At 53.3% G+C, this 17520-nt stretch overlaps 6 protein-coding genes across 7 annotated transcripts; 3 read left to right on the forward strand and 3 right to left on the reverse strand.

Annotated features, from left to right (window-relative positions):
* Positions 1-165: 165 nt before the first annotated feature.
* Positions 166-2119, reverse strand: PV07_05034 (uncharacterized protein; the record flags this gene model as incomplete). The annotated part of the gene is made up of 1 exon (XM_016391903.1): positions 166-2119. Exon 1 carries the CDS (start codon positions 2017-2019, stop codon positions 166-168), a length of 1854 nt encoding a protein of 617 aa, XP_016249422.1. The 5' UTR covers positions 2020-2119.
* A 771-nt stretch (positions 2120-2890) lies between these two features.
* Positions 2891-4844, forward strand: PV07_05035 (uncharacterized protein). The gene has a single exon (XM_016391904.1). It carries the CDS (start codon positions 3122-3124, stop codon positions 4556-4558), a length of 1437 nt encoding a protein of 478 aa, XP_016249423.1. The 5' UTR covers positions 2891-3121; the 3' UTR covers positions 4559-4844.
* Positions 4800-7387, reverse strand: PV07_05036. Of its 2 annotated transcripts, XM_016391905.1 has the most exons (5): positions 7036-7387; positions 6787-6977; positions 6437-6731; positions 5835-6366; positions 4800-5769 (listed from the first exon to the last, which is right to left on the reverse strand). In XM_016391905.1, exons 1-5 carry the CDS (start codon positions 7251-7253, stop codon positions 5146-5148), a joined length of 1860 nt encoding a protein of 619 aa, XP_016249424.1. In that variant the 5' UTR covers positions 7254-7387; the 3' UTR covers positions 4800-5145. The 2 variants fall into 2 exon arrangements, with proteins under 2 accessions (XP_016249424.1, XP_016249425.1); XM_016391906.1 differs by lacking the exons at positions 6787-6977; positions 7036-7387 and having other exon boundaries at positions 6437-6780.
* Positions 7388-7859: 472 nt separating this feature from the next.
* PV07_05037 (uncharacterized protein) lies at positions 7860-9408 on the reverse strand. The gene is made up of 2 exons (XM_016391907.1): positions 8934-9408; positions 7860-8868 (listed from the first exon to the last, which is right to left on the reverse strand). Exon 2 carries the CDS (start codon positions 8588-8590, stop codon positions 8018-8020), a length of 573 nt encoding a protein of 190 aa, XP_016249426.1. The 5' UTR covers positions 8591-8868; positions 8934-9408; the 3' UTR covers positions 7860-8017.
* A 1681-nt stretch (positions 9409-11089) lies between these two features.
* PV07_05038 (uncharacterized protein) lies at positions 11090-14983 on the forward strand. The gene is made up of 3 exons (XM_016391908.1): positions 11090-11575; positions 11637-12533; positions 12615-14983. The coding sequence occupies exons 2-3, from the start codon at positions 12349-12351 to the stop codon at positions 14173-14175; spliced, it is 1746 nt and encodes a 581-aa protein (XP_016249427.1). The 5' UTR covers positions 11090-11575; positions 11637-12348; the 3' UTR covers positions 14176-14983.
* A 461-nt stretch (positions 14984-15444) lies between these two features.
* On the forward strand, positions 15445-17491 carry PV07_05039 (uncharacterized protein). The gene is made up of 6 exons (XM_016391909.1): positions 15445-15720; positions 15777-15851; positions 15906-16141; positions 16201-16645; positions 16717-17001; positions 17096-17491. The coding sequence occupies exons 1-6, from the start codon at positions 15616-15618 to the stop codon at positions 17201-17203; spliced, it is 1254 nt and encodes a 417-aa protein (XP_016249428.1). The 5' UTR covers positions 15445-15615; the 3' UTR covers positions 17204-17491.
* The last annotated feature ends 29 nt before the right edge of the window (positions 17492-17520 follow it).

A 17520-nucleotide genomic window follows, 5' to 3' on the forward strand; every position in this document is an offset into this window, starting at 1 on the left:
GTGCCAGTGCTATTAATCGAAGCCTTATTCAGCCTCGTCCAGCTGCCATGAGCAATGGGACACGCAGCCATCATAAAGGCAGCTCGAACAAGGAGCGATGCCTGTATCCACCGGTCTGAGAGACCGAGTTGCAGAATGCAAACCCACTTCCAACATTCATTCGTATCAAGCAACAAGATTGATCTCCTTATTGACATCCCCTGTGCTATCCTTTCCCCGTCCTATCTTTGATTTGTGCCTTATCTCCTTCCATGAGCTATTCAATTCCACCCTTAAGGCGCCGCTGGGGTAGTTGATGGGAGACTCTCCGCCTTTGAAGATGAGAATGTCATAAACGCTCGCACCCGCGAGTCCACCAGTGAGCGTAGCGATCCAGGGTCCCCAAATCCACCACCAACTATCTTGGGTGAACACATGGATACCTGAGCCCGCCATTAATGTTATCAGACGGGGCCCGAAATCACGCGCAGGGTTGAGAGCTGCGCCAGTGTTGTAGGAGAAGGCCATGGAGAGAGCCATGACCAGTAGGGCGATGATAAATGCATGCATACCTGCTCCCGGCGGTGCGTTGTCGTCGTCCCCTAGTGCGAGCACGGAGCAGGCTGCGATCCCGGTGGCGACAAATTCGTTAAAGAAGGCAGCGACATTACTCAATCCTCCACGGGGTTGCGTGTAGAAGGCAGGTCCGACGCGCGCAATGTCTGAAGCCGTGTACTGGTCGATGGCGTCACTGTAGAGACCAAACACGAGTGCCGCCGCGGTGATGCTGCCAAGGAACTGGGCGGCAATATATTGCCAGCAGAGCCGCCATGGAAAGCCACGAAAGATGGACAGGACGACTGAGATCGTGGGGTTCAGATGAGCACCAGAGATCCCACCTGCAATATAAATTCCCATCATCACGCCAAACCCCCATGCCATGTACGCAGTAAGGAGACTTCCATAGTCGCTGCCCGCGGTCATGTGAACGATAGATCCCGAGAGACCCAGCGTCATGAAGACCAGGGTGCCGAGAAATTCGGCGAACGGCCTCCGATATTTCTGCCGTATGGGCCCCCAGGCATTGTAGAATCGTGGGCGAGAGGGGTCATGCAGTTGCGAGAACCGTTCTAGCAACGTGTCTCCTGAGGGATGATATTCTTCCCAGTCAATGTTCGGTGGACACTGTCGCAAGCCACTTTCGTACTCAGCCGTGTCTGCAAGTTGCTGTAGTCGTCGCCGGGCCGATTCAACAGCTGACTCACTCCTCACGGCCCGTTCCAGTTCGTGTCCAACGACCAACTCTTGCGTCCGATCTATGGAAGAATCATGGGCCGTCGAGCCGCTCGGAGACGTGTAGGCGTGGGTACCGGTCCCTTGAATTTCCTCATCCCTCTGTCCTTCTGTAGATGACGTACGGGCTTTGTCGTGTGCACTGATATTCTCAGCAACCAGTTCGCGTTCCTTCCGCCTCGTTTCTGCGCTGAGAATGCCAGGTTGTTGGACAGTATTGTGCGGGACAATTGGATCGCTAAGATATGAGGAGACATTGGCAGTGGTTGCTCGACGAAGGAGATCTGGCCCCCGAGTAGAAGTTTGAGTATCAGCACTTCTCCGGGGCGGATAGTCATGTTGCTGCTCTCCGTGCCTGAGAGGGCTGGCCTCCATCCGAGGTGCTGGGGGTATTCCAGTGGACGATTGTTGCTGTGCTGGCTCGCGAGCATGCCGCCGGGTTCGTGTTGGCTCCTCTGTGGATTCTCCCTCCAGTCTCGTGGTTGGAGACCGCATACCTCGACGCCTGACTCGGGGCAAAGGTGCCGCCAAACCCCAGATCGGCTCGTTAGGCGGCTGTCCATATTCGGGACAGGATTCTTGATATTCCTGACTGACAAAACTCCGTTGTTCTCTGGAAGGATGGCTAACTCTCGGACCTGCGAGAGAGAAAGGAACAGATTCGTGCGTAGGTACCGATCTTAATCTCCTCGCATCATGGGCAAATGAGTGGGGGCTGGCTCGGACTGAAGGGAGATCTCGCGACATGGCGTTCAATGGTGCTGAATGATACTTGAACAGAAGAGGAATCACGAACACCAAACGTATAAACGACTAAGAGAGACAAAGATGGAGATTAGTCCAGGAGAGACCAAATAAGAAATATCAACTCCCGGCCAATGTCACAGCTCAGCGGTAAGGAACCACGTGGAGCAGTTGGTCAGGAACGCTCAGAACGAGGCTCCTTCCTTCCAATGACGGCGCGGGTTACGAGGTTCAAGCGACCGTGAAAGGTATGCAGTGGCGATCATCAAATCATGGATCATCGACCAGCGACTCTCCGTCAGCGAAAGGGTGGAGAGGCACCGAGGGGTTCCCCTTGTCGGTCCATAGAGGCAAAGAGGAGGCGAGCGGAACGTATAACGATGGAGAAGCGAGGAACGTCATTGCGAACGAAGATCAGGGATCGGCGAACCCAGCCGTCCACCAACACGACGCCATGGAGCGAGTGAGGGATGAATTGGTGCCGTGATGAGAAGGAGGATGAATATTGCAGAGAGCAGTACAACGAAGAAGTGAATGACTCGGGCCAGACTGCGCCGTTATGTACTTGTCCCACGAGCTCACGCCCAGTAGCCTGCGGTTGTGCTCTTTCTGGCCAACCTCAATCCTGCAATCCTGCAATCCTCTGCCATACTCACTGACGACACCCACAGACACATCTCACACCCTGAGCTCCCTGACGGACCAGCATGAACCCGCTCCCCTCTCCGACGTGACCTCCGAGAATGCCGCCGCCATCGGAAAATCAGGTGCAGGGCAACCAGGATTTCCCGACCATCAACCGGGCTGACATTCCCCGATGCCTCGCCAAAGTCTTGAATAAGCCCTCATTCTCACTTTTTTCAGCGTTATTGGCCACCGATGCTGTACCAAGACCGCGGGGAGTCGCACTCTATGGAGAAGCGTATTCGCACAGTCAACGGAAAGCCTGACTTCTGCGTGGAAGAGCGGGGTGATGAACAGACAGCAGAGGACTGATGGGTTGTCATAAAGGATGGCTTAGACGGAGACTGAGAGAAGGTAACAGCTCTGATTCCTCGCATTGTACTCAGTCTTGCCCCCATTATTCCCAGACTACATACCAGCAATGAGCGGCAAATACCACATCAAAAACGCAACTGTCCTTTCCATCGACCCGTCTTTGGGCACGATCCAGAACTGCGATGTTCTCATCGACGACCATATCATTACCGACGTCGGCCCCAATCTCACACCGACAGCGTCAGAGCAATACACTGTCATTGACGCCACCAACGCTATAGTCTCCCCAGGGTTCGTCGATACCCATCGACACACCTGGCAGACCCAATTGCGCACCATCTGCTCCGATCATGTCCTAGGTGAATACTTCCTCCACATCCGCAGCATCTATGGCTCCTGCTACTCCGACCGAGACGCGTACTTGGGGAACTACTGCGGCGCTCTGGAAAGCATTGACAATGGTATCACCTTTCTGATTGATCACTCGCATATTATGAACTCCCCAGACCATGCCAATGCTGCCGTACAAGGACTAAGGGATGCGAAGATCCGTGCGGTTTTCTGCTATGGATTATATGCCAATCCTGCCTGGCCGGGCTCGTGCATGGACCCTGACCGAGAGACTAAGACGCCTGAATGGAGATTTGAGGATGCGAAGCGCGTGAGGGAGACGCTGTTCAAGTTGAACCAGCCGACAGACTTGGTTCGGTTTGGCTTCGCACCGGCGGAAATCGAACGCGTCGGTATTGATGATGCTGTCAAGGAAGTCGAGTATGGCCGATCATTGGGTTCGGCGATCATCACCGGCCATGTGTCGATGGGCAAGTACGATCGCGGCTTACACTTAGTTCGGCACTTTGAAGAGCGCAGTCTCCTTGCACCAGACCTACTGTTCAGCCATTGTGCTAGTTTACACGACGACGAGCTTGAGGCTGTTTGCAAGCGTGGTGTCTCCCTCTCCAGCACGCCAGACACAGAGTTACAGATGGGAATGGGCCATCCTGTCGCCTTCAAGGCAAAAGGCAAAGGGTGTACCGCCAGCATTGGCGTCGACGTGGTCTCGAACAACCCGGCCGACATGTTTCAGCAGATGCGGTTGCTGCTTCAGGCTCAACGACACCTTGAACATTACGCGCAAGCTGGCCCACCGTGGAGCATCTCCAGAGGTTGCGCCGAGGTTTTGGAGATGGCCACCATGGGCGGCGCAAAGGCTGTGGGACTGAAAGATGTGATTGGCAGCATCACGCCAGGCAAAAGGGCTGACTTGATCATCACCCGATGCGACTCGACCAGGATGACGCCGGTGCATGACCCTGTCGCCGCGCTGGTTCTCTACGCGAACGCCTCAGACATCGACACCGTATTTATCGACGGCGAAATGGTCAAACACAAGGGCCAACTGGTCGGCGTAGACTGGCCCACTGTCCGCAGCGAGCTCAGGGAGTCGGCGGCTAACATCATCCAGCGGTCCAAGAAGGCCCCCTTCGAGCAGATCAAGGAAGCTGTCATTGCGACCATGAAAGCCTTTGCCGGCAACGCCTGAGAAAGTGATAAGGGAAAGGCTTTGCTCTGCCACACACACACGTACGTGCCGAGATGTGGGAACTTGTAATGATGACGAGGCCTTTGCGGGTCCCAAGCGACGTGTCGGATTGTTATCTCATCTCATAGCCTCGACGATGGAGAATTTGGTAGCTGATGCAATCAAATACCGAGTACTCCTTTCGTGGAGGTTGTCAGCTGAATCCAGTGGTTGTATCAGGGGCCTGAGCCGCAAAAAGAGACTCGCTGTCTGAAAATAATGTGATTCACTTGAAACCCGTTCAATGTAACACCCTGCAATGTCCGGTCCACATTGACTGAGGACTACGGAGTACATGGATACATGTCTCGACATAGTTTTCCCCCTTTTCCCCATCAGTCATACTATGAACGTCGGTAGACCCGACATCTTTGTTCTTTTTTGCTTCGCCTCCCTTTGTGGTTCGCACCGACATGTGTCAATCCCTATCGTGGGAGGACGGGCACTCGTCGCCGCCTATCTTGTCCAACCCAGTCCAATCCAAGGTATCACGATAGCTAGGCTTCGCCAGCAATTACCCCCCATCGAGGGCGCAGGACGCGAATTCACTAAGCAGGGCCGGAAGGCCACAGCTCCAAAAAGTCGAGACTTGAGGGACTGGCCTCGAAGAGTGAAAAGTCCATCGCCTGGCCATTGGGGAAGGAATCGAGCATCTCGGGGTCGTGGAAAGGGCGAAAAAAGTCCAGCGATGGCATACCGGGGGGGCTTACTTCGATGGGCGGTGGCGGTGGCGGTGCGTACGGGAAGGGCGGCGGTAACGGCATCGACAATAACTCTCCAGAAATTTGTTGTCGCGCTCGGTCACAATCTCGCCGACTGGGCGGTGCGACTGCTTGTGTAAGGGAACGGGAACGAGACGTTTGTAGCGGCTTGGGCTGGATGGCGGCGTCCACCACGAGTTCTCTCCCGCGCATATCAAGTGCCGCACGACCTGTGACGAACTCACCATCACTCTCATCTTCGGGCCCAAGATCCGCGACCTCTTCGCCCTGACTGGGCAAGGCATTGCCATTTCTCCACAGTATACGGTTGTGCCCCAGGATGGACTCTCTAGCGTGGACCGCGTTGGTCCTGAAGCTTGTGAGCTTCTTTGGGTCAATATACTTCGGCTCGTTTTCGAGTATTGTAGGGTGGTTAGCATGAATCTGGTAGATGTACCGCACATGGCTTTCCTGGTCACAACGCGTATTAGCAAGAGTCAACCGTATTACTTTCCAATGGTGATGACTGCCCATACCAACAAGGCTGCAAACTTCCAATATTTTGCTAGGGTACGTATCATCTTGGTATTGGCCCTGACGTGTTCGTACGCCCTTTGCTTCACCGTCGGCTCGGTAGACCACATGAAAGGGATCTGTATGGCAGCGCCACAATATGCAGCATAGGCTACGAAACTTGGTATTGCGCTAAGTCGACGAAAAGATGAGAGGACTGCGTCGATCAGCACTGAAGCGGCGCAGGCGTTGTCGTAGGCCACCTGGGCAGACATCTGTCTTGCCGCAGACCACGTCGCGTCAGCTGCACTCCAGCAAAAGAGAGGCACTACTGAGGCGTGGAGAGCGCAAAGACACTGATGATGCACAATGTGAAGGAGTAGCAGGTTCGGAAGAGCCTCGTCGGGTATCTCTGTGACCAAGTCAACCGTCAACTGAAGCGAGTCTGGAAGTTCGGTCCGCCATTTCGATATCCGATCATCGAGGGCGTAGATCGCCTGAAGCCTCTCGCTAGTGCTGGACTCCGGAGATTTCACCAGAGCATTGACCTCGCACCTTGAATGCACAGTTAGTACAGGTGGGAGCTTGCGTTTGGAGGGTTCGCGTTTTGGGAACCTGTTCTCACCAAAATGTCAAGGCTTTGATTAGTTCGGCGAATATGCCACCATTGCTGTCTCCGGACTTCAAACAGACTCTGGCATTGGTCGCAACGCCAGCATCGAAATCCTCCTCGGTCCACGGCAACGTGAGGTTCAGAGTGTTTTCGGCAGACGCTCCCACAGCACACGTTTCGATGGCATGGCAATGCATGAGATAACAAGCCCAAAACCGACGGCGACGTATTTCTGACTGCCACATGTCTTCTTTACCTGGTCGGTCCGTTCCGAGCCCGAGGAGGTGCGCAATTTGTGCTGCAGTGCCTGGCATTTCGTCAGTCGAGATATGTCATGGCATGACGCGAGCTTGCTGCACAACCTTTGTGAATGACAGATCTACGCCATGAGCCCTGACTGTACCAGAAAAGTGCAAGGTTCATGAACGTCACGATGTGCTCGTCGGTTGGGTTCTCCACTTCTTGAAAGGCAAGCTTGCCTGCTTGGTCTGCCCACTCCGTACTGAAATCGTGGTTGCAAAGAGCTGATCGACCGTCAGGGCCTCGATAAAAACTGGGGATCAAAGGTCAGAAGTGTTCTCTAGTCCGCAGAAAGTTTGCTCTTATCTCACTTCAAAGCCCAGGCACATACGCTAAGGACGACATGAGGACGAGCTGTACCCGATGCTATTGCTTCAATGAACAGTCTCTTGTGCAGTAAAAGAGAGGCGTTATACACGCTGGCGTAATAGACGTCGACGAGAGTCATGATTAGAGTCATCGGAATGCCGACATAGGAGCCTTGGGGCGGAAATTCCGGGCGCACTGCAGGCCCATGCCATTGTGGCATCGGTGCTTTTGTCGCATTCTGAATCCTAGGGTCGGAGGGTCGTGTTATGTTAGGACTGGATGAGGACGTTGATGGCTGCGGCCGATCCGTGCTCACTGAGTGCGAAGTTGCTTTCGAGCTCCGTTGGCCATCAGTCGCTTTGTAGAGACATAGATGATTCGACCTTGAGCATCTTTTGCAAGTCGGCTTTTCTCCCGAGCAGCGAACCTATCACAACCTATCAACTCACAAGGTACGGCGCGATGATGTTGGGGTTTCATACCTTTTGGTTCTTGCACCGGCTGCAGGCTTTCCTCGGTCGACCTGCTCCAGCCAGCATGAGATGCGTCGTCTATGGAATAGGTCTCTTCCGTCGAATTTCCGACAGAGACTAGAATTGCGAGGCGCCCGTGGCCTCGTCGCAGAAGGGCTGGAGAGTTAGAACGTGAATCCTGGAGAACGCTGTCCTCGGGAAATGGAGAATGGAGAGGTGTGGGCTTCGGAAAATCACTTGACCTTCTGCCTGCGCCTGCGCCTCTACGTCTCGCGTATCTGCCGTCTTCCTCGGCTGGATGAGTAAGATGCAAGAGCCCTGCTCTCTCTAGTCTCCGGCCACGAGGAAGAGCATGGTAATTTAGGCAGAAGAAAATTCTTGTTGGAGCAAAAAGAGTCAGACGACAGGGAACGATCCATATCACAGATGCTCAAGTCGCCCTACACAAGCAGAGCGTGACACCCAGGGGAAAATGCCATAGATTGACGCTGGCGAGGACTGGCGGCACGGCTCAATCGTCATTGCCACTTCTCGGAATGTCCTTTCCTCCTTCTCCTAGTTCTTCCTGAAGTCTTTCTCCGCCCACAAGTACTGGCTGGCAGTCCTGCAAGACAAACAGCATCCTCGTCCAGTCCGTTTTGCTCGGATTTCTCCACGCGTGGTTGGTCCCCCGCTGCACTGCAACGTCTCCCCGCTTCAAAAGAGTGACGCTGCCATCGTCCAATTCCATCTCGATGGTGCCTTCCAACACTACCCCATAGTCGAGGCTTTGCGTGCGATGCATCAGTGGAGTGCCTCCCGGACCAAAATCAACAATACGACAGACGGTACCGCCTTTCTTGACAAGTCCGAGCTTACCACTGGACATGGTCGCCTTGTGGGTTTCGATGTCGACATCGTCGTTCAGTGAGACCGGGAAAGACGAGGTAGTGTACACCACGTTGAATCCAACGGCCCTTTCAGGGAACCAGTTCCATTGGTTCTGGGACGAAGAGTAGACTGTAGCTTTGCCAGAGGAGTTGTGAGTTGTGATATGGACGGTAGGGTCCGGGAGAGCAGAGGGAAGTGGTTCGGTAGAGGTCATTTTGATATTCGAAACCGAGACGATGGGTTGTGTACAAGGCTTGGAGTGAAAGGGAAGAAGAGCCCAGAGATGGTCAGCAAAGGGCTATATTCAAACGGGCTGTAGCCTGGTTATGAAGAGGAAAACCATGGTCCTGTTCATCCCACACCTCGGTTCCAAGTGATATATGGATTACCTCGTAATCTTCTGAAATGATTCGTGGACAAAGGGTTGGCACGCTGCACCCAAGAAGTTTACTCTTGAGGAGTTGCTGCATGCTCGGGAAAAGCATTGTTGTCCTACACACGAAAAGTATCGGAAAATTGTAGGATTGGCGGCTCGCATTTTGGTTGCGCAGACTTACCCATGCGAACTTGTGAGGCACGAGAAAAGTATCGTCCAACCCAGCCACGGGTTTTCAGGACGATATAATCTGGTGCTCTCGCAGCACATCATCAACGATAGTGCTCACTCTTCTTCGTCCGTCACAGCGGAAATTATTGTTTCAGGGTGTGGAAATCCTTGATGCTCAGAGCAAAGCTCCTTTCTCTCTCGGCTATTCGCAAGGTGACACTCGACCCGGAATGAGGCTGTGTTCTCTTCGGCCCCCTAGGTCATGCCCAGGAGGAATCTCAATCGAGTTGCAAGCAGGAGAGAACGACCCGTCATGGAAATGAGACTGGGAGCCAATTTGGCATGTGGGGTAACGCTTTGCATTCATGGTTCCTGGGCATGGTCGATGGTCGGGGGAAGCGTGGCCGGCGTCTCATATCAGCAGTTTCATGCTTGTCTCGTCCGAGAAACTGGAGTTGGATGACGACCATTTTAGGGTCCGCTGGAGCTCGAGGCATTAAACAATCGAATGTCTGAAGCAGGAAAGGAAAAATTTTCAGGTCAAAAACCCCGGGGTGGTTACCTATTTCAGGGGAGCGCTTCCGACCTTTGTCTGATTAGGTGGTTCTTGTGGACACCCGTCACCACAACGTGGGGTTTCACGCATGCTGGATGTCGGTAACAGGACGAGAAGCCCTGCACGCCTGGTTCCGTTTGAAGAGAAAAAAAGGAGAGACGATGGCGAGAAAAAGAAAATCGAGCTGTGCCGCCAATACTTACGCACTCCTGCTTTTGTCATCCGGAACTCGCAGGATCATTATTCCGCTTCATCCGTCATCTTGGTAGGACAGTCCCTTGTCCTCAAGCTGTACCGAGCATTCAGTACGGAGTACTCTCCTGGCATCTGCTGGAGGTCGGTTGACTATCCTCGCTATCTGACCTTTTACTCTATGTTGACAAGCCCAGCGCACGAGCCAGTGGGAAGCCTGCGTTTCCACAGCAGTCACCACTGACCAAGGGTGTCTTCACAGGGGTTCAATCCTTCTCTCGCAGTATAGCACTGACAAGATGGAGCAGCAAAGCCTTGGCAACTGTCACTATGCGGAATCATGTAGTTCCATGTGGTTGGGATGTAGAAGGTTGACGTGATGACGGTGTGCAGCCGAGCCAAACATGACAATGATGACAAGGTGAAGGAGGATGAGATGACCAGCTATCTTGTTGTGCAGGACGAGGCGAGTGGCAAGCTTTCCCTAGACCAGCTAGCTACTCAGATAGGATATGAAGAAGGGATTTGATCGGAGGCCGTATTCATGCCCTAAGCCCTACCCCTTTCCTGTTCGCAGTGGTTTGGTGACAAAGAGGGAGTGTGGGAGCGTTCACATACTTAGGGCACAGTGCACTGCCACAAGAATAGCAGCAACATACAAGGGGGTGGGTTGATGGAGCTTCTCCGGGCCGGTCAGATGCAGCACTGACAAAGGGCAGTGATCAGAGGATCCGGTTACGAATCAGGATACGTGTGTAGGTGGCCGGCTTGGGAAGGTGCATGGTATCCTAGTAGAGGAGGATGGTAGGAATGATGGAGATGATGACAAGACGGAGTACGAGGCGAGGAGGTACCTAGGGTATGGTTAAGGGAGTTTTGAGAATCACCACTGCGGGAGGTACCTGTGTAGCCACATCTCGAGCAAGCGAGGGCGAGGGCGAGGGCGAGGAAGGGTCATAATGATGTCTTATGCATAGCAGGGGCTGAGAGGGATTCGGCGTGCATTATTCAGTCTCTAGTTCGACTAGGTCCGACCAGGTCCCATGTTGTTGGCCACCCGCGTAAATGCACGATGGCGGCAATCCGACGGTTGATCTCTGACGCAAAGGTTGAGGCAAGAAGTAACTAAAGAAAGCTGAACGAAAAGGTACTTTTGTAGTGCTACCTGGAGTCTGTTGCCACCACCACTACCACCATCACCACCTGGGTAATGAGGGAGCAAAAGTCAACCACCGACACCACCTCCCGACGGTGCTACCAGGAAATGGATGGCAGTGATTGAACCACGGCTAACATTAAGCTAATCTGCTGCATCTCAAGTCATTCCGTAGCGACTGGTGGCGACGAGCCAATTACTAAGAGGCCTTTGCTTGGGGCTCCGTATTGGATGCTTGACTTCACTCACTCACCACCCACTCGTTCACTCGTTCACTCATTCACTCCCTTGGCTGCTCGACACACGCACTCACCCTCTCACCTTCTCACACACACTTTTTCCCTCGCTCTCCCCGCGCTGTTCGAACCTCTCCCTCGCTCTCACACACACGTCCACACACGACCACACGCTCACACATCTTCATCTGACTTTCTCTTTCCAGGTAACCTGACTTGAATTGAGCCTTCACTCTTTCGGAGAGGGGAAACTCCACCTTACTGCTCCTTGCTCCGTACATATTGGTGCTTGACCAAAGCTGCGGTCGCGGATCCCATTGGTCCTCTGGCCCTCTGGCCCTCTGGCCCTCGACCCTCTGTCGCTCCTGTCCCTGCTGATCCCCGACCTCTGACCTGGCCCTGCTCAGACAGAAAAAGAAAGGACAAGCTGGGAAAGTTGAGATACTCCGCAAGGCCCATGACTCGACAACCCACGAGGCCCCCACCATAGTTGGGTTGCTGGGATCGTTCAGGCACGCCTCCCCCAAACCCAAGTCCTCAAACTCAAGGGCTAGACGCTGACCCTTGATCCAGGCAGACCAGACCCTTTCGTTTAAGCCTACCACCCCAGTTCGCCTCAACCGCCCCGTTAGCAACAACCTATTTATCCTTGAAGTCTTCGAGAACATCCACCACCACCCAAGCCAAGAGACCCTCCACTACCACTACCGTCCACCCTCCCACCGCTGCCCGCCGGCCAAATCACTAAGCTAAACCCGATTCCCAAACAGCCAAGCAGTTTAAAAAGGACAAAGCACGGACAAGCAGCCTCGGGCGGGCAGCCCAAACCCCTGTGAACCTTTAGGCATTCATCAAGGCAGCTGGCACGTTTAAACTTTTTTAACTAACTACTCACCTTCGACTTCCTGCCCTCGTGGGGTGGATGGAACTCAACCTCGCCTCTCTGCCGACCTCCAACTCTTGCGCCTCGACTTCATTCCTGTCCCTCATTTCGGATTTCAGCCTCACCCTCTGTCTAACATTCTTCACCGGTTCCAAGGGTCAACGCATACCTAGCAGCTCCCGGATATCTATTGCGTGATTCTCTATCCAGCAGCCTTCATACGCGTCGCAAATTTCGGCCAACCACCGTTTACGCCCGCACTGCCCCCTTCGACCACCCGTCAACCGGAGACATCCCTATCATCCCAACATGCCTTGTCCTCCAAATCCCTCGATATAATGCACTGATTATTATCGCCAATTCCGCCAAATCGCCCTTGACACTTAAAATCCACTTTCCGCCATGGCTTCTGCCGACGGCTCGCCTGTCGATCGCAAAAGCAAAATCTCAAAGCGTTCTTCCAACTCATACACCTCGGAAGAGTGGCGGAGACATCGACCTTTAATCACCCAGTTATACTTCGAGGAAGGCCGAACCCTCAAGGATGTGGCCGAATACCTGAAAAGAGAATATGATTTTGCGCCCACGTATGTGCCCTTTGCCTAATGTTTCATTCACTTTACTTCCTTTCTTGTTACCCATCGGCGCTAACTTGTTCTGATACGAAGTGAGCGCATGTATAAAAGTCGACTCCATACCTGGGGTCTGGATAAGAAAAAGAAGGAGCACGAAATGCTCGATCTGGTTCGCCAAGGCCTGCAACAAAAGGGCGACGACAAGGACAAAGTCTTTTTGGTGAGAGGAAGGCAAGTTACCCTCGCCGACGCCTTGCATTACTTCAACCGCAAGGGCATCAAAGACCCTTCGAGCCTTTTGGAGCCTCACAGATCACTATCCGGCGAACTGTCATCTCCCGAGGATGCCGACGTCAAAACACCGCTGTCATCCAACGATGACGTTCTCAACGCCACCCAAGATGTATCCGATCTTGAAATGACCAGGAGTCCTATGGATATGAGCGAGCAAGAAAAGGCGCCCCTGGCCTTGAGATTGAGGGCTTCCGATGTTGCCGCCGACCGTCTAGCCATTTTACAACAAGCCTTGAATATACCCGAACTCCCGCCGATGCCACCATTCCGCACGATTTCTGTCGAGTCATCGGTCGCGCAAGTCACGGTTTCGGCCGAAGACCAACGATATCAGGATGTCATCTTTCAAAACATGCAAAACCACTACATGAATTTGTTCACGGCACGGAATTTGTCCATCCGCAACACTACCGGCACGTGGACTGCAACCTCGGACGACGCCCTGGCCGACAGGTTTTACTATTCCATGTACCATGGTTATTCATTTCTCTGGAACGGCCAGCGGGATCGAGCCTTTGACAATTTTTACAAAGCCTTTGCGCTCATCGAAGGTCTGTTAAAGGATGATCATGTTGGCTTCATGATTTACATCTTTGACCTGATCATCCGACATGACGGAACGGGATATGAAGAACCCTTACTCATGCTTTTAAAACACTTGGCCGACATGGCCAAAACCGTCTTCGAGTGCGAAGAGCACCCCATCTACATTATTGCTACGCACATGCACGATGCCACCGCGTCGCGAGCCTGGTTAGCCGAGTCCACCTTGCGTAGACTGCTCGATTTCTTCCAAGATAGCATAGGGTACTTCCACCCCGAAACGATCGCCTTGCTACAGACCTTTGCAAGTGGTCTCCTGAATCGGGAACATTTTGCCGAAGCCGCCGTCAGATTCCAGCAGCTGGTTGATGCTTTCGAAACCACTGTGAACAAACGATGCTACGAGGCTTGCTACGCTCTGCGGTCGACTTCGGAAGCATTTTTCCACATGGAAGAGTACACGCAGGCACTCCAAGCCATCAATGCGGCGCTGGAACGGTGCCAGACGTTGCCGCGGCCTGAGGAACGTGAGATCTACGTCCGATGCTTGCGAGGATTGGCCGAGATCTCAAATCGTCTGGGTCGGAAGGAGGAAGCCAACGAAACCATGCAACATGTGGTTGATATCTGCCGGGACGCATTCGGACCTGAACATCCATTCACGAACCGTGCTAGGATGCATCTCAAAACAATTTTAAAAGGCGACGCAACGAGCGACTCTGCGATCCCACCAATGGTTTACAGGCTGGGCCGCGGTGGCAACGCCGCCAAATATATCTGGATTTCTCGATCAAGTCCCACTCGATTGCAGGCTTAATGCGATCAGGGATTTTGAATCCTCAGAGAAAACAAAAGGGAAACAACAAAACAAACGACACGACTGTTACGACGTTTCATGACGGGATTGATAGGATGGTTGCGTCTGTCCGCCTTTCGCTGGTTTTACATACCCTTGTATCGTTGCATGGTTTTTTTGGGAACAGAGCGAAGTCCCCAGTTGGGCTCACCAGGCATTGGAGTGTTCACAGCACATGAGTACATGTTCTTGAGAAGGAAAGATTTGTGACGGCCTCTTATGTAGCTTGGAAGCTTTTGGCGGTGTTGAGGCTGGCTAGTTTTTTTTTTGGTGGTTGGCTTTCGGAGCATTTGCGCGGCCGTTGAAAGTTTGTTTACTTGGTGGCGGCGACGGGCCCTACCACGCATTTCGGAGTGCTCTGGGGCCGGACATGCGATCTCGGGTTGATTGCGTACGACATGCAGGATGGGTCTTCTGTCGAACGATCGGCGTCACAGTACGGAACTCCTGCTTGCAGACCTGTGAAGCGCAGAGCCACCAGGCGTACGATATAAAAGGGGAGACGCCTATCTCGGTGCACACGAGGACATTTCGTCGACAGGCACTTGGTGAGACATCGGACTGCAGTCTGCAAGTAGTGGCGGGGGATTGTGGAGGGCTATTAGGCTTTGTCCCGAGCCCGGGCCTAAACCGAGATACTTTTGGGGGCTGATTACAGCATTGTGCGTCGTGGTGGTGCTCGCACGACTCGCTGGGAAGGGGGGGGGACTAAGGCGACCTGAATTTAGCAGCAGGTGCAGCAATCTGGCCTCTCGTGCCTCTCGAAAGGATTTAGTGGCCCTGGGAAACTTCCGGGGGGCAGCCTCAGCTGCTTCAGTGCCTCGTGCTCGGTTCCTGACCCTTGACCCTGGGGCCTCCTGGACCCCCAAGTTACCTGCCCGTAGTACACTGCCTGCGCAGGTCTTATTTCCGCTGCTGGCCAATGCGTTTCTGCAAGCAAGATGCACACTATCCCTGCGTCTGTTTCCCAGTCCAATCTGTCCGTTCGCGCAGGTCGGAGCCTTTCCTGTTCACCTGCAAGCACTCTATGCCTAACAGAGAGCCAGAGAGCCAGAGAGCATGAGATGACGACCAAAGACTCAAGTTTCAGGGGGTCAATATCCTGTACGGAGTCCCGCGTAGCCGTTGACACCCCCTCCACATTTGGGTGGTCTCTCCCGCTAGTTGAGGAACCATTGAAGCCCCTCTTCAGCCACCCTAATCATCGTACAACGCCCAAGAACCCGCCGGGACTCGGCTCCGGATTTGTTTGCGCCGTGTCTTGTTTATTGACTGTCTTCTCTCTCACCGCGATTTCTTTATAGAGCCCAGGAGGCTATATTTCACGCGCAGTCAGCATTGGCCGACCGAAGAGACGCTCTCAACCACTCCTAAACCGATTCCCTACCCAATCTGCCCGCCATGGTGTCCGCATCGGAAAAATACTACATCAAAGATGCAATCTCGAAACCAGCCGTCCACCACGAGTCATTCCAGAAATTATGGGAGACCAAATGGAAGGGCCCTGTATGTGGAAGACCCAAGGGAAGCTGACTCACAATGACTTACGAAAATTTGGACAGTGCGCAATGGGCGTCTATCCCTTCATGTTCGGCAGTATCAAGGACTTTGAGCCAATTGCGGAAGAAATTATCAAGGTGCCTCTTTGCGACTTCTTCTCCCCCTAAAACTTCCGCTGAGTCCCACTGCAGAAAGGCTTGAAGGAGCCATACGACTGGGATGAGTACGCGCAGATATACTTCCCCAAGGCCGAAGAGCTCAGCAAGATTGCGGAAGAGGCGGAGAAGGCGGGTGAGATAGAGAAAGCCTCAGAGTATTACCTGCGGAGCTCCGCCGTCTACCGTGTCTCGCGATTCCCTACACCACGGTCAGAGAAACAGAAATATGCCTGGACCATCGGGAAAGAGATGTTTTACAAGGGTGCAGCGTCAGTGAAGTCTTCCAATGCGCAGTTTCGTGACGATGGCTGACTGGCGGTGGAAACAGTCTGCTGCCGCATCCTATCAAAGAAGTTCGGATTCCTCACAAGCATGCCATCCAAGGGGAGGGCGATGTCGTTCCTGTCAACTTTCTCGTTCCTCCGACTGCCTCCCCAGAGTCTCCCGCTCCGTGTGTCCTCATCATCACCGGACTTGACGGCTACCGAACTGAACTAGCAGTGTGGCAGCAGGGCTTCCTGGAAAAGGGGGTGGCTACGATTATTGCTGAGATCCCAGGCACTGGCGACTCTCCGGCCCTTCGTCAGGATCCCACCAGTCCTGATCGTCAATGGTCCAGCGTTCTGGACTGGATCGACACCCAAAAGGAAATCGACAACAAGAAGGTCATTGTCTGGGGCTTCTCGACTGGTGGCTACTATTCGCTTAGACTAGCTCACACCCACAAAGACCGAGTCTTCGCCAGCATCAGCTTAGGCGGCGGATGTCATCACGTAAGTCTACCTTCTGTCTATTCCCCCCCAAGCCGCAATCAAGCCCTTTACGAGGCTGACTTAGGTTTCAGATGTTTGACCGGGAGTGGCTTGAAAATGTGAACAAACTCGAATATCCTTTCGATCTCGCCAGCACCTTGACTTACAAATTCGGCTACCCCGACCTGGAATCATTCATCCAAGACGCTGGCAAGTTCTCGCTATTGAACGACGGCACCCTGGAGAAACCCTGTACCAAGGTATTGTTGGTCAACGGAAACGACGACGAAATCTTTCCGATTGACGACCTGTTTGTGGCTCTGGAACACGGCGGACCAAAGTTGGCGAGAATGGTCAAGGGCAAGAAACACATGGGAGTAGGTGTTCCACAAAACCTGTCACAACCTCTCAAGGGGCCCCGTCCCATTGTCGTATGTGCTTTGTCTGCTCGAAACTAACGCTTGCAAACAGGAACCGGACAGTTTCTTCATCATCTTGCGGTGGATCCACGGAGTGCTTGGACTGGATGGCAACATAATGGACCAAATGAAGCAGTTGCCCTCGCGCACGAAGTATTGAGTACTTTTGCGAGAAAGCGCATGGGTTCATGGGGCGATCAATCCGTCTTCTTGTATTTGCTCTTCAGCGTGAATTGTATAGCAGCTCATGGTGGTACAGTTTAGATGGATATAGGGAGCGCACGCGCAGGATAGCACCATGCGGACAGGATTTGCAGAAGTACGGAGTCCAGCGAAAAGCCATGTGTAGAATCCTAGAATTGCAGCACTGTTGTCGATAACGCACCCTTCCGTGGCTATCCAGCATTGCAAATTACCTCGACAATCTACGGGCTACGTTGTATATACCTCACTGTCCAAGCAGTCGGTTAGGTCGCT

Source organism: Cladophialophora immunda, assembly GCF_000835495.1.
Source record: "Cladophialophora immunda strain CBS 83496 unplaced genomic scaffold supercont1.3, whole genome shotgun sequence".
NCBI lineage: Eukaryota > Fungi > Ascomycota > Eurotiomycetes > Chaetothyriales > Herpotrichiellaceae > Cladophialophora > Cladophialophora immunda.